Source organism: Leptodactylus fuscus, chromosome 1 (assembly GCF_031893055.1).
Source record: "Leptodactylus fuscus isolate aLepFus1 chromosome 1, aLepFus1.hap2, whole genome shotgun sequence".
NCBI lineage: Eukaryota > Metazoa > Chordata > Amphibia > Anura > Leptodactylidae > Leptodactylus > Leptodactylus fuscus.
Window position 1 is genome coordinate 32,804,243 of NC_134265.1, and position 16,018 is coordinate 32,820,260.

The following is a 16,018-nucleotide window of genomic DNA, read 5'->3' on the forward strand; positions in this document are numbered from 1 at the left end:
TTGCACTTGTTCCGAATTTTGTAACCATTTTTCATCACTTATTATATGGGGTAGTTTTTTTAAAAAAAAAAAAAAAAACAATCAAAAGTTGAGTTTTATCTTTATCAGAGTTCATTTTGGCCATCCAGTTTAGTAAATGTCTCTGTATTTTCAACTATTCCATTACTTATATTATTTTCACCTTTCATCTCTTGATTTTTGGATAATGTAATGTATATATTTTTATTTTTATTTTATTTTATTTTGATTTTTTCTTTAGTTCTAAAAAGGAATTCCACATCAGTGTTCCTGCCAATGATTCAGTCCCGGCTGTCATTAATTCTACCGATGTGATTGGGCCAGAAATTCATCTGAGTTATCTGGTAATTCCAGTGTGCGGTATTATTTTCACCGTTATATAAAGTGACCTTGTGTGCTGTGAGGAATACTGTGAGGTGCAGTTAATATTTGGTTATTATAGTTAGGGTTGAGCGATCGTGTTCGGAAAAAATCGGATTCCGATCGGTGATCGAGAAAATTTCACAATCGCGATCGGAATTCCGAACACGATCTTTTTAGGTGGGATCGAGATCGGTAGTATTTCCCACAATGTCTTCACACTGAGTATATAGTGTATACTCAGTGTGAAGGCTCCGCTGCGGTTCCATAGGAATGAATGGAAGCAGCCGGCACACAGCCTTAACCCCCTGCGCGCCGGCTGCCTCCATTCATTCTAATGGGAGACTAAAGTAACATCTGTAGTAGCTACTTACCTCCAGAGATGGCTGCTCCGCTGCTCTTCGCCTCGCTGCCGCTCCAGCTGCAGTCTTCTTCGCCTCGCTGCCCCCTCCCTGCCAGGTTAGGAGAGTGTGGGCAGGTTAGGAGAGTGTGGGCGGGTACAGGGCAGGGAGACGTGACATCTCCCCTTCCAGTGTGAAGGTAGACCATGTCTATTCTTATTTTTATACATGCTTTATACTGCTTAAGAAATTATATTTTTCTTTGTGCAACGTTTATACATTAAGATGGCGCCTGTATCCAGTACCACACCCAGATGCTGACGCACATGATCGTCATGTGGTTTACAAGAAAGACAGTATCATTTCCTGGGAACTCGAAAGCTAAAAGATGTTGAAATTTAAGAGCCAATGACTGATCGCCAGTGTATTCGGATACAAGACGTATATGCTTACAGCCTGCCGTTATCTTATCTTTCTTGCATTCCTGTATAAAAACTGTAACTTCCTCAATAAACCTCAGTTCTGTGTGAACAGGCATCACGCTCGTTGCATGGACTGGGATTAACCCTGACATATGTGTCAGAATTCATTCTAGTCAACGCGCACATGCATGATTGATTTGGAGCAGGTGACTGACCACTGTAAGTGACCCGTACTCTGGCGGGGATTCTCCCTCAACACCAGTACCCGCCCACACTCTCCTAACCCGCCCACACTCTCCTAACCTGGCAGGGAGGGGGCAGCGAAGGGAGAAGAAGACTGCAGCTGGTGCGGCAGCAAGGCGAAGAACAGCGGACCAGCCATCTCTGGAGGTAAGTGGACACCAGGGGGGACTAAGTAGCCAGAGGATTAAAAAAAAAAATCCTCTGGCTACTTAGTGATTCACTACACAGCGTGGATTCTAACAATTCTTAGATTCCATGCTGTATAGTGACTAGGATTGCTTATAAAATCCGATCTCCGATTAATAAAAAAAATCCCATTGACTTGCATTGGGATCGAGATCAGATTCGAATGAAAAATGATCGGAGTCAGGATCGGCTCAACCCTAATTATAATACATATCTATGGGAACTGTCCAGTAACTCGTTCGTACATAAACTCTGCATATGTTCTTCAAGCAGCACTTTTGTCACCACATGATTTATGTGGACAACGCGCGGAAAACACTATAGTCTATGGGGTCCATGTGGTTTCATTGCTTTTTTAATGCGTTCGGTATTCCGTTCAGGGGGGTCCCCAAGCGGATTCTCCAAATGGAATACTGAATGTAAATGCGAACCAGGCCTGAGCTGCTGCAAAAAACATAATGCACATATCAGAATATCATAATAGATGCCCCAGCTGCTGCAGAACATTGTAATAGTCGCTATAGCTGTGGCAGAACAGGATAATATATATCTCACATACATCATAACATCAAAACAATACCTCAGCTGCTGCAGAACATCATACGTATCTCAAATGCGGCAGAACATTATATTACAAACAAGAGATTCTGCAGAACATCATAAGACACACCTCAGATCCTGCAGAACATCCTGAGATTCTGTAGAACGTCATAATATACACCAAAAAATCTTTGCTCTGATTATTAAGATAAGGGATCACATTTGAGGACTCTGTTCCTCCATTACTTCCTTAAGTATTGGGCTGTATACTATATATGACATGTCATTGCTCTAATATGACGCTTGACCACATTGATTTTAGACATTATCCTATATAATTTTGTTGTATTTTACAGATTAAGAGGAATGACTATATCCCGGTGCCCAGGATGAATTTCCGTCTTTCATTAAACTTTAAAACTCCCGATGGCAACGTCCTCCTGTACCTGACCAATGTGTCACACTCGGATGTAAGAGCATTACTACTGAATGCTTCTCTTATCTACAGATGTAACAGAGTGTATCCTGGATCTGCAATGTAATATTAACAAGATTTCTATGTTTTATATAATAACTAGCAGCTACTTCGTCTGCGGTGATTGAAGAAGTGTGTAAATCGAGTCGCGGGTGAAATTTTACGATCGGGTTAACACCACATACACGCGACCGTAAACGCGCACCGTAAATTGCGTGGCGCAAACGCTCCCGTAACGCGGCGCTCGGCGTAAAAATAAGCACCAAATGAGCGCCGCGTTACGCCGTGTGAATGGACCCTTACACGTGTATTTGTAGACGTGTATTTTCAGCAAATACATGGGCGTTTAGTGGGTGTGAAGGAGAGCAGGGGATGTGCTGAATAATGCAATGCATTGCAATAGTAATGTATTGCAATGCATTGCCTAATAGTGTGAGTGTATGCAGGCGTAATGTTTAGTTGAGTTAGTAGAGTGGGGGATTTCGGAGGCGGGGATGGGTAATGTGTGTGTTTCACAGTATTGTTTTTTTTATTTTTTATTTTAATGCTAATGAGCTTTGCAGGCTGCATCCAGCAGCTTGCAAAACAATACCATTGTACACCAGCAGGGGGTGTCCTGAACAATGCAATGCATTGCAATCATAATGTATTGCTATGTATTGCATAATTGTGCCAGTGCTATTGCAGGCTACGTAGCATAGCCTGCAGCAGCCTGGACACACTGAGCTGTGTGGGAGACGTGGGAGAGCCAGCGGCTGCTATATAAACCTTTGCGGCGGCACCCTAGCCCAGTGTAGGCGGCGGAGATGAGCAGGAGGATGCCTCCGCGCAGCGAGGGACAGACGGGAGCCGCGGGACAGGTAAGAGAAGGCGGCGGAGGACGCAAAGTTGACAGGAACCGGAGACATGACAGGGGTAGCGCAGTGTATGCACGATTGTGTAAGGGAAGGGCTATGGCGTACGTGAACTTACCAGTGTCGAGCTGGTGGATGGATCGTGCAGAGGAAACAGCAGGGAGGTGATAGCAGCGTCGGGTACTGTTGCGGGCTGGAGGCAGGATTTTGTTTGCTGCGGCCTAAGGTGGAGGCGCAAAATGGTGGTGTGCTAGTAACACGTTGTTTATGTGTGCAAAGTGCGCATGCTCCTGTGAAGCTAGTGGAGTAGTGTGGTGGGCAGTGGCGCGGATCCTCCCAGCGGTGGGGGTCGGTAAACATGGCTGGTCCCGAGAGTGACAGAGGTAGGCTCCTGCAGGAAGGTGAGGGTGAAAGTGGGAAAGTATATGTGAATGTGAGTGTGTGGGGTTAGGGGCTAGGCTGTAGGGGGTAATGTGAAGTTTAGGGGCTTGCTATGGTCCAAAGTGTGTGAGATTGCAGAGATGGTGATGTCAGTTAGTTTTTTGTGGGGTTCGTGTGGAAAACGTATGTGGGTTATTGTGTTCAAAAGTAGCCTATTGCACAATCGTGTGTATTAACTATGTATGTGGAAAATTTCAGCCAAATCGGTGGAGCGGTTTTTGCGTGATTGACCTCCAAACATCCGAACATCCAAAGTCACAAACCCACAAACTCACAAACATTTCACATTTATAATATTAATAGGACAAGACAATAACAGCTTTATAATATATAATAACATCATTTTAGCTTTTCTTTAACTTTCCGCTTTCTCTTTCCAGAACGTGATCTGTGATACTAATAATCTGTTGGATCCTTTCAATATAAATTCAGGAAGAACGTACTATTTGGAACCATTTACAGAAAGTATAAAAGACACAATTTTGGTAAATATTAGAACTGTTATTTGGTCTCTATAGTATTATGGCACTATATGGTGAGAACCGCCACTAGACACTATATACTATAGTATAAGCCAAATTTTTCAGCACAGTTTTTGTGCTGAAAAAGCCCTCCTCGGCTTATACTCGAGTCAGCAAAAGAAAAAAAAAAGTTGTTTTATTATTTTTTTTTTTTTTTTGGGGGGGGGTCTATGATCAGCCGCAATATCAATGTATAGAATCTCCCATAAAATAATGGGAAAAAAAGAAGCTTTAAACATTTTTTTAATTCACTCCTTTCCCTAGAATATATATAAAAGTAGAAAATGACTGTGAAACACAAACACATTAGGTATCCCTGAGTCTGACCGTGCCCGGTCTACTGAATATAGGGGATCTGCAGTGCTCCTGTTCCGTCGGGAAGGGGTTAATAGGAGCACTGCAGATACCCAATATTGAGCCAGGTGGAATTCCAAGTGTGTGTGTGGGGGGGAAGACAACAGTCCTCAAGCTCAGGGAAGGGGCAGACAGACAACCAAAACACCCCCTCCCCTTCTCCAGCATCTACTGCACCCAAAAACTCCGACCATTTTAATTTTTGAAATTTTCCAGCAGCTGCTGCATTCCCCCCCCCCCCGGCTTATACTCGAGTCAATAAGTTTTCCCAGTTTTTTGTGGTAAAATTAGGGGCCTCGGCTTATATTCGGGTCGGCTTATACTCAAGTATATATGGTATATTATAGTATTGTACCGTATGGCTATTGTAGTGATGGTTACTGTATACAGATATTGTGCACTGCATACTCTACATATACATCAAAAATGTCCATATATATATGGGAAGAATATGCAAATCTGTCTTCCATGATGTAATTAGGAAGTCAGGTGCCTCAGTGTGGCAAACCAATAGAGGGCACTCACTGGAACATGCAAGCCTGTCTTCCCTGATGTAATTAGGAAGACAGAATCTCAGTGAGATAGCCCAATAAAGGCTGCTCCCTTTAAAATCATGCTCGACCTTCCAAGAGGCCTTTGTTTTGCAATGATGGTAAGAGGTGAGAAGCTCTTTGCAATATATCACAAGTGAGTTATTTTGCTTACTTATATAGCACCAACATATTCCGCAGAGTTGGACAGATATTGTCATCCATCACTGTCCCACATAGGGTTCTCAATGGTATGAATCATGGTCCAAAGTAAATCATTTCGGTCCAAAGTGATCACAAGCCCAAATGTATGGATATGCCAGAAACGTGAACACCAATTTTATGTTGTCTTCTAGAAGATAATGTGTATTGGACTCATGTAATATAAATTCACAGGGTTCTGTTCATACTTGCATCATGATTCTGTTCTATCATGTTGACCCTATGCACATGACCCCATTGCAGCTCCAAATAACCTCTGACCTCTGCTGTAAAGACATAGTCATAGAAGTATTCACATCATAGTCGTGGCATCTTAAGGACAGAATAGTCTGCTGCCGAATCGTAAGTTAATCAATAGGATCAAAACAATTACAAAGGATCTGTTGTGGATCCTGTAAAAGTAGAACCCATGATGCCAATGTGAACAGAGTCTAAGAAAACACCATGGACATATGATGCATAACAATAATAAGGTGATATCAATAGGACTGCAAGAGAAACGTCTGCCCATCATTCTACTGTACTGTGGAGCCATCGGACAAAACTCATATCAACATCTCTATGCGAGTATGGAAAGCCACTTTTATTAAGGTAAGGCGTGGACAACATAGTAAGGAAACTGAAATCTGTATCCCATACATACGTGAATGTGGTCACTGCAACTGTGCTTCCATGCATAGGAATTTTCCCATAGCAAATGCTGTGGAAGTAAAGAGCCCACTACTCATTTCTCGCAGAAATTGCATTATCTTGGGGTTAATCCTCCAAATCTACAGCACAAATCCTCCAACTCTCAGATTTCTGCCGTGGAAAATACATGTTGATAAGTTTTATGCTTCAGAACCTCCATTATTTTTGTAGCCCATATTTGTATTCATTACATTTTATCTATATCCCTTTGTAGGTGGGATCTCCAGAATTGGACACAGTATTCTTGAAGTGGCCTCATACATTGGGATAACAATCTATCTCTTCCTCCTGGTTATATCTCTAGCCATACAGCCAAGTATTCTATACACTATCTACTGTACAGTTAGAGATATAACCAGTAAGAAGAGAGATTGTGATCCTGCTGGTGAGACCACATCTAGAATAATGTGTCCAGTTCTGATAATGTATCTCATATAATTCTTATTGTAGCAAAGAGAAATCTATACATCCATAGCTAGTGCTATCTGTGCTATATATATGCTATATAGTGCTATATATATATATATATATATATATATATATATATATATATATATATATATATTATATATAGTCTACAGTATTATATATGTATAGGGAGGGACATGATGGGAATGTAATCCTATAGTAAGTGAAGTCATCTCTGTCATGCAGGCCAGTATCCACAGTCTGACCCTCGTGTTAAGCGCTGTCCTGAGAAGTGACTCATCCATCATAGCCTTAAACCCTGAGAGTGAAAACTATGAGGTAAGTCCGATACTTAAAGGGGTCATCTGAGACTATGACATTGATCGCTGTGGCCTCTGCACTACATATCAGGCGCAGCGCATTATAACATTGTATAGTGGTTGTACTTGGTACTAGAAGCCTTCACCAGTGCCCCTATCCTCGCATAAGCAGACTACAATCTTCCCTTCCGGACTAGGCGCAGTACTGTCACAAGTACAAGAGGGCGTTGAACGTGTAACTGCCTATGGCAGCCATACGAGAAACAGAACGTAATCCCGTGAATTACAGCTCTTTTCGCTTGGAACCGCTGGCATTAGTGTGGGCAATCACTGAAAGGTTTGCCGAGTACCTCACAGGAGCCCGGATTGAAGTATACACGGACAGCAGCCCCCTGGCGCACATCGCCACTGCCAAGTTGGGGGCCATAGAGCAAAAATGGATAGCATGTTTATCCAAGTACGACTACCATGTACAGTACCGCTCAAAATATGAAAACCAATATGCTGACGTGCTCTCTCTCAAGTCACCTCAGAAGTTCCTGTGGGGGAAATAGATGAACATTTGAAAGAAGATGAAATTCCAGATTTCCACAAGTTCACCTCAAAGCTATAATGGGATTCTATATTCAATCGAGTAGTCGAATATTGAGGCTCTACTCGAAACGAATATTGAATCTCGAATATTTCACTGTTCGCTTATCTCTAGTGCGTATGATTGACTATCTGGAGATTGGACATTCACATCGGGGCTATCAGTACTGTCTTGTGATGACGGATCATTTCACCAAGTTTGCGGTGGTGACGCCCACCAAAGATCAAACGGCTGCATCAGCTGCGCAAGCCATCAGTGAGAACTTCATCCAAGTATATGGCTGTCCCAAACGAATACACTCTGATCAAGGGGCCTGCTTTCAGGGCAGTGTCATGAGGGAGCTGCAGAGAATCTATGGCATGCAAAGGTCAAAAACCACTCCTTACCATCCACAAGGAAACGGAGCCTGTGAGCAGTTCAACCGGACTCTATTACAGATGCTACACACATTAGAAGATGATCGCAAAAGAGCCACTGGCCCAATTATGTAGCAGAATTGGTGTGGACTTACAATAATCATGTTCACTCTACCACCGGCTATGCCCCATATGTTTTGCTGTTTGGAAGGACCGGGAGGGGCATTGAGGAATTGAACCTGACTCCCCCTGCGGATAGTGAAAATCAGAGTGTGGGCTCCTGGGTAGATTGCCATCACAGACGACTGGAGACTGTACATCGCATTGTCACCAAGCGACTACAAGAAAAGACACATCCGCCACAAAAACCTGCACAAGAGGTTCCATTCCAACCGGGTGACAAGGTTCTAGTTGCTGAGAAGCGTCCACAACATAAATTGAGTGAGCGCTGGGAAGTAGAACCCTACATTGTAGTCAGGAGAAACTTCCCCCACGGACTAGTTTGTGAAGTGAAAAATGCGCGAGGGGACCGTACTTGCATTCTCCACCGAAATATGCTAAGGCCCTGTTATTCTGAGGCAAGACTGACTGGAAGCGAAGCTGAGAACACACCTGCATCTGTATGTGTCCCCACTGAGGGGGGCTTTGAAGACGAAGAATGGTGGCAGCCTCCGACTAACCCAGTCGACTGGGAAGCATCGCCTGACAGAGAACCAAAAGATGTAAACCTTGAAGACAGCCTCGTTCCTCCATCTAATCCAGACGCAGGTGCCATCCCTACAGAGGATGATCTGACCTTCGCCAGAGCCATCAATGAGAACGCTGTGACCCCTGATATAGCTCAGACCACAAGAGAAGTTGTCATGGGTATACGTAGAACTGAGATGCTGGTATTCCCCCTGAAAGGTACTTGGCAGATGAATTTGGGTACACTGTTAATAGGGTTGATTACAAAGTATTGACCCCCAAACGCCAGAGGGTGCTTTCGCATGACCCTATGTAGGGCATCCGAGGAAAGTATCGACCGGGACGGCCAATGTCAAAGAGGGGGGGCATGTAAGGGGCTTATGGAATAACTGTGTCTGATCTTCTACTGCCAAAAGACTAAATTGCAGGGAAAAACTATTCACAAAAGAACCCTCCCCTACAGCTCAGAGAAAAATAGTATTTTCCAGGGAGGAAAAGTGTGTGATCACAGGAAGCTGTAGGCAGAAGGAGACACATGTTATGCAGAGGGGACCTGCTGGAGGTTGCTGTACTCACTAAGGACTTTCCTTTGATGAACAAGGACCCTGAGAGACTTCACTATTCCTGCCTTGTGTCAACTTGTAAACAGAGGTACGTGGGAGTGTGAGTAGAGTGAGGGGCCATACAGCTCGGTCAAGCTTTAAAGCAGCCTTGTGTGCTGGAAGATAAAGCAGGCCCCTGCCTGGAAGATTGATACGGTGCACCGTGTTACTGATTCACTTTAAGAGAGGCCTCTCCTAGTCAATGCATGCAGGTTCTAACCAGTGGCGTAACTAGGAATGGCGGGGCCCCGTGGCGAACTTTTGACATGGGGCCCCCCCTCCCCAAACCGATGCCGAAGACCTCGACTGACCCCCTCCTCCGCACTCTATTATGTCCCTTAGTAAGCCCTGCACACAGTATTATCCCCAATAGTGTCCCCTGCACACACAGTATTAACCCCTATAGTGTCCAATGCACACAGTATTAACCCCTATAGTGTCCCCTGCACACACAGTATTAACCCCTATAGTGTCCCCTGCACACACAGTATTAACCCCTATAGTGTCCCCTGCACACACAGTATTAACCCCTATAGTGTCCAATGCACACACAGTATTAACCCCTATAGTGTCCAATGCACACACAGTATTAACCCCTATAGTGTCCAATGCACACAGTATTATCCCCTATAGTGTCCAATGCACACAGTATTATCCCCCATAGTGTCCCCTGCACACACAGTATTAACCCCTATAGTGTCCAATGCACACACAGTATTATCCCCCATAGTGTCCCCTGCACACACAGTATTTACCCCTATAGTGTCCAATGCACACACAGTATTATTAACCCCTATAGTGTCCAATGCACACAGTATTATCCCCTATAGTGTCCCCTGCGCACACAGTATTAACCCCTATAGTGTCCAATGCACACACAGTATTAACCCCTATAGTGTCCAATGCACACACAGTATTAACCCCTATAGTGTCCAATGCACACAGTATTATCCCCCATAGTGTCCCCTGCACACACAGTATTAACCCCTATAGTGTCCCCTGCACACACAGTATTTACCCCTATAGTGTCCAATGCACACACAGTATTATTAACCCCTATAGTGTCCAATGCACACACAGTATTATTAACCCCTATAGTGTCCAATGCACACACAGTATTATTAACCCCTATAGTGTCCAATGCACACAGTATTATCCCCCATAGTGTCCCCTGCACACACAGTATTTACCCCTATAGTGTCCAATGCACACACAGTATTATTAACCCCTATAGTGTCCAATGCACACACAGTATTATTAACCCCTATAGTGTCCAATGTACACACAGTATTAACCCCTATAGTGCCCCTGCACACACAGTATTATCCCCCATAGTGTCCCCATATGTCCCACTGTGGACACCTATAAACATTTATTATACTCTGGGGTCTGAAAAGACCCCAGAGTATAATAATCGGAGACCCGGGGGATTAAAACCATTAAAAGAACAGAGACAGTTGCTTACCTGTTCCTGTTGGCTGTCCTGTCCGCTCTTGTCCAGCTTTAATGACGTCAGACGTCACATGACCCGGGAAGCTGGCCTGGGTCATGTGACGTCAGAGACGTCAGACACGAATGACGGAGGCCTGGCAGGATCGTGGAGAGGTAAGTAACACTGTTTTTTATGTTACCTTACCTCTCCGGTCCGCCGATCATTATACTCGGGGGGTCTGCAAAGACCCCCGAGTATAATGATAGCCTCTGTGGGCCCCGCGGTGTCACTTGCCGATCCCGGCCCAGCCAGGATCGGCAAGTGAATAGGGCCCGTAACGGACTTTAAAATAAAAATAAAAAAACCGCAGCGGTAGCGGCTGTCACCGGGCCCCCTAATGGCCCGGGCCCTGTGGCAGCTGCTGCTGCTGCTACCACGGTAGTTACGCCCCTGGTTCTAACTAAGGACACTAGAGGGGTAACTACCACATTGTGTTGTGTGCACTGTCATATTGAAGTTATACATTTTGCTTAGCTACTATATGCTTATTTCTTACCTTCTCTCCGGCTTTCATTCCCCTCCCCTCTTTTCTTTATTAAATTGTGTTATATCGTTGTTCCGTGGCTCCATGCAGTTACTGCGTATATCATCACCTGCTTCCCATTACACTTGTTTTGGGCTGAATGTGTGGAGTTGCAGCGGGAGGTGAAAAAAAAAAAAAAAAAAAAGTTAAACTCACCTTACCTAGCCTCTCCTGGGTATCCTCACAGCATTTGTTGGTCCCCCTGTGTCCTCTTCATACTTCTGACTAATGTCATGAGCTCTGGGGTCACCGCTAATGCCCAATCACAATTGGAGGGTGCTCATGTAATGACACTGGGTAAGAGGCCTGAAGATGATACTAAGTGGCCACCAGCTGCCCAGGAGAGGTGAGACAAAGAGATATCGCGGTTAGCCACGTGGAAGGTTAACACGCGGAATGCAAATTCCACCATGTGAACATACCCTTACTCTGCAGCTACGGATTTCACTTGATGATAGGCAGTGGGCCCCAAGTAAGAGGAAAGGGAGACACCTAGTGGCCAGTACCTTGGAGTGACTTTATGAGGTGTCTTTATGTAGTGTGTAGGGACTTTCTTACAAATTGCTCAAAATTTCTGCCAAGAACCTCTTAGTGCCCTTAGTGTAAGCAGAGTTCTGTTCAAAAGTGTTATATGTCCTAACAGAAGCAGCGCCACACCCATCCACAGGTTATGTGTGGTATTACATGTAAGTCATATTCACTTCAATAGAGCAGAGCTGCAATATCATTGATTGATATATTTTCATTGCAGACAATGATAAAACTGTCTAAGGAGCTGGAGCATGGCAAGGTGCCCATCTGGGTAATTCCTCTGAGTATAATCATTGGACTTCTCATACTAGCCCTCATCATATTCGCAATGTGGAAGGTAAGTATTGATATAGACGCACATACACGGTATATGGTATGCTTTATTATAGGGGACCCCCAGAACGGATTACCAAACACATTGGCAAGCAGTGTGCAGTGAAAGCACATGGACCCCATAGACTATAATGGGGTCCGTGTGCTCTCCGCGCGCTGCCTGCACAGAACATACGGACAGAAAAGTAGATTGAGAGCTACTTTTCTGTCTGCATGTTCCATGCGGAGACCGTGCAGAAAAGCACATGGACCCCATTATAGTCTATGGGCTCCGTATGCTTTCACTGCGCACCGCTTTCCAATGCATTCGGTAGTCTGTTCGGGGGGTCCCAATGCAGATTCCCGAATGGATTACCAAACACAGATATGAACCAGGCATTAGCCTAAGGAATGCATTTCAATTACCTACTAAAATTTTCAGACAATGCATAATATCCATACGCCATGTAACATTCTTCTTCACTTTTCAGCTCGGCTTTTTCAAACGACCTCTGAAGAAGAAGATGGAAGAATGAAGAAGTCTGCCCTCAACATATCTGATAATACTTGAACATTGTCTCAGGATTATTACTGGTGATATAGTGAAAGAGGAAGTTATAAAATAGTCCGATAGTTCAATTTTTTTTTTTTTTTGTAAATATAATTCTTGGAGAACAGGATGCTTAGACCTAGGGTCAGATTTATATATAGGTACTGTAGGCCATATAGGTGTCTATGGTGGTGTCTATTCCTATAGGTGGCTCTGGTCTAAGGAGGAAGCAAAATGAACATATGAATGTTAACTTTAAATTCATATGTAAATTGTGTGTATACAGTCCTATGAAAAAGTTTGGGTACCCCTATTAATCTTAATCATTTTTTGTTCTAAATATTTTGGTGTTTGCAACAGCCATTTCAGTTTGATATATCTAATAACTGATGGACACAGTAATATTTCAGGATTGAAATGAGGTTTATTGTACTAACAGAAAATGTGCAATATGCATTAAACCAAAATTTGACCGGTGCTAAAGTATGGGCACCCTTATCATTTTATTGATTTGAATTCCCCTAACTACTTTTTACTGACTTACTGAAGCACAAAATTGGTTTTGTAACCTCAGTGAGCTTTGAACTTCATAGCCAGATGTATCCAATCATAAGAAAAGGTATTTAAGGTGGCCAATTGCAAGTTGATCTCCTATTTGAATCTCCTCTGAAGAGTGGCATCATGGGCTACTCAAAACAACTCTCAAATGATCTGAAAACAAAGATTGTTCAACATAGTTGTTCAGGGGAAGGATACAAAAAGTTGTCTCAGAGATTTAACCTGTCAGTTTCCACTGTGAGGAACATAGTAAGGAAATGGAAGACCACAGGGACAGTTCTTGTTAAGCCCAGAAGTGGCAGGCCAAGAAAAATATCAGAAAGGCAGAGAAGAAGAATGGTGAGAACAGTCAAGGACAATCCACAGACCACCTCCAAAGAGCTGCAGCATCATCTTGCTGCAGATGGTGTCACTGTGCATCGGTCAACTATACAGCGCACTTTGCACAAATAGAAGCTGTATGGGAGAGTGATGAGAAAGAAGCCGTTTCTGCACGTACGTCACAAATAGAGTTGCCTGAGGTATGAAAAAGCACATTTGGACAAGGCAGCTTCATTTTGGAAACAAAAATTGAGTTGTTTGGTTATAAAAAAAGGTGTTATGCATGGCGTCCAAAAAGAAACAGCATTCCAAGAAAAACACATGCTACCCACTGTAAAATTTGGTGGAGGTTCCATCATGCTTTGGGGCTGTGTGGCCAATGCCGGCATCGGGAATCTTGTTAAAGTTGAGAGTCGCATGGATTCCACTCAGTATCAGCAGATTCTTGAGAATAATGTTCAAGAATCAGTGACGAAGTTGAAGTTACGCCGGGGATGGATATTTCAGCAAGACAATGATCCCAAACACCGCTCCAAATCCTCAGGCATTCATGCAGAGGAACAATTACAATGTTCTGGAATGGCCATCCCAGTCCCCAGACCTGAATATCATTGAACATCTGTGGGATGATTTGAAGCGGGCTGTCCATGCTCGGCGACCATCTAACTTAACTGAACTTGAATTGTTTGTCCAAAATACCTTTATCCAGGATCCAGGAACTGATTAAAAGCTACAGGAAGCGACTAGAGGCTGTTATCTTTGCAAAAGGAGGAGCTACTAAATATTAATGTCACTTTTCTGTTGAGGTGCCCATACTTTTGCACCGGTCAAATTTTGGTTTAATGCATATTGCACATTTTCTGTTAGTACAATAAACCTCATTTCAATCCTGAAATATTACTGTGTCCATCAGTTATTAGATATATCAAACTGAAATGGCTGTTATAAACACCAAAATATTTAGAACTAAAAATGATTAAGATTAATAGGGGTGCCCAAACTTTTTCATAGGACTGTATATATATATATATATATATATATATATATATATATATATTATACCAGTGGAGGTCCAATTTCCGACACCCATGTGATCAGCTGATTAAACAGGCCGTGGTACTCCAGTGAGCACCATTTGCTCAACTCAGGTCATTACTCTCATGACCGTGCTGAGACGGAAGTATATATATATATATATATATATATATATATATATATATATATATATATACACAGTATATATGTGTTTATTGATCCACGGGCCAATACCTGGACTGTTACAGCAGCCTCTCCGCCCTGGAAGCTGCTAGTGGACGGGAGCGCGTGCATCAGTGCTCATATATAAGTAATAGAAGTGGCACAGCAGCCCCGACCATGGTGCCATATCCCATACTTTGCACATATTGTACAGAGAGAAGGATGGGAAATCTACAAACTTGTGCTCAGTTCACTGACTGCTGTGACTGTATAGCAGTGCTGACACAATCCCAAAATGTCATGGCATGTTGAAGCATTAAGATTTCCCTTCATTGAAACAAAGGGAGAAAAAGAAAGTGATGGGGGAGTACAGGAATATATATATATATATATATATATATATATATATATATATATATATATATATAAAATTAAAGATACAATATAACCTTTATTATTACTGTATACAGATTCTCACTCATAGAGAAAGACCACTACAAATAAACTAAAAGCATAGATCTAGAAAACAATTCACCTTGATAACACAGGCAGCTAGTCAGAAGTAGAAAGAAGTACACAGAGGAGTAAGTTGAAGCTCATGAGCCCCAATGCAATATTTGTACAAGAGACAATGAAGAGAGGTCCTACCCCTCCCACCATCACCGCCTTCAGCATGCTGGTTTCTAAAGACGGAACCTCCTTAGTAACAGGGAGTGAACATCAAGGTAGCAAAAAGGTTGAATCCTAGTGAAAGTTTTTCAGGCAGAAATACAATGAGTGAAGAGGGGAGGGGCAGGTCTCCCGTCACAGCCTCTACACTACTCAGAGAGGATTCAGCAGTTTCTCGCAGCTCACAGTGAGAGTAAGGAGAGTCTATATACCTCTAGCTACTTCTGAATAGCTGCTTGTGTTATTAGAACAAATGAACTTCTACATTTTCACCATGAGTGAGAATTTTAATATGGTTCTATTAAAGATAATATTTTAGTTTTACATATATCTTTTCCTGTTCCACACTTTTTTCCATGTGGTCATTATATACATAGTGGTGTACAGTTATGCAGAGCAGATTACCGCTCCATTGAATATAGTATACCTATTTCCTAGGGAGGTTTGTGCAGCAAATACAGCCAGATTATATATAAAGATAGTACTATCCATATACACTGTAGCAAAATTCCACTTTTCTAGTGTACCTAAAGAGCATGTATTATAATGTATATTCTGTTCCATCTCTAAATGGTACTATTACATAGTGTATGTATTACTAACCTGTAGGAATTTAGCTATTACTTGTGTTTTACCAAAAACAGTCTAATACACTGTACAAATGGACATTCTCCTGATGACTTTACACTTTAAGAGGAGGAAA

General features: G+C 42.8%; 1 protein-coding gene across 1 annotated transcript in view; it reads left to right on the forward strand.

Annotated features, from left to right (window-relative positions):
- ITGA1 (integrin subunit alpha 1) overlaps positions 1-12,593 on the forward strand; it is an 81,251-nt gene extending 68,658 nt beyond the window's left edge. Inside the window, exons 23-29 of the mRNA XM_075268598.1 lie at positions 260-362; positions 2,467-2,580; positions 4,261-4,365; positions 5,994-6,098; positions 6,852-6,944; positions 11,929-12,045; positions 12,512-12,593. Of these exons, the coding sequence (XP_075124699.1) occupies positions 260-362; positions 2,467-2,580; positions 4,261-4,365; positions 5,994-6,098; positions 6,852-6,944; positions 11,929-12,045; positions 12,512-12,556 (682 nt within the window). The 3' untranslated portion in view covers positions 12,557-12,593. The remainder of the gene's footprint in view (positions 1-259; positions 363-2,466; positions 2,581-4,260; positions 4,366-5,993; positions 6,099-6,851; positions 6,945-11,928; positions 12,046-12,511) is intronic.
- Positions 12,594-16,018: the final 3,425 nt, after the last annotated feature.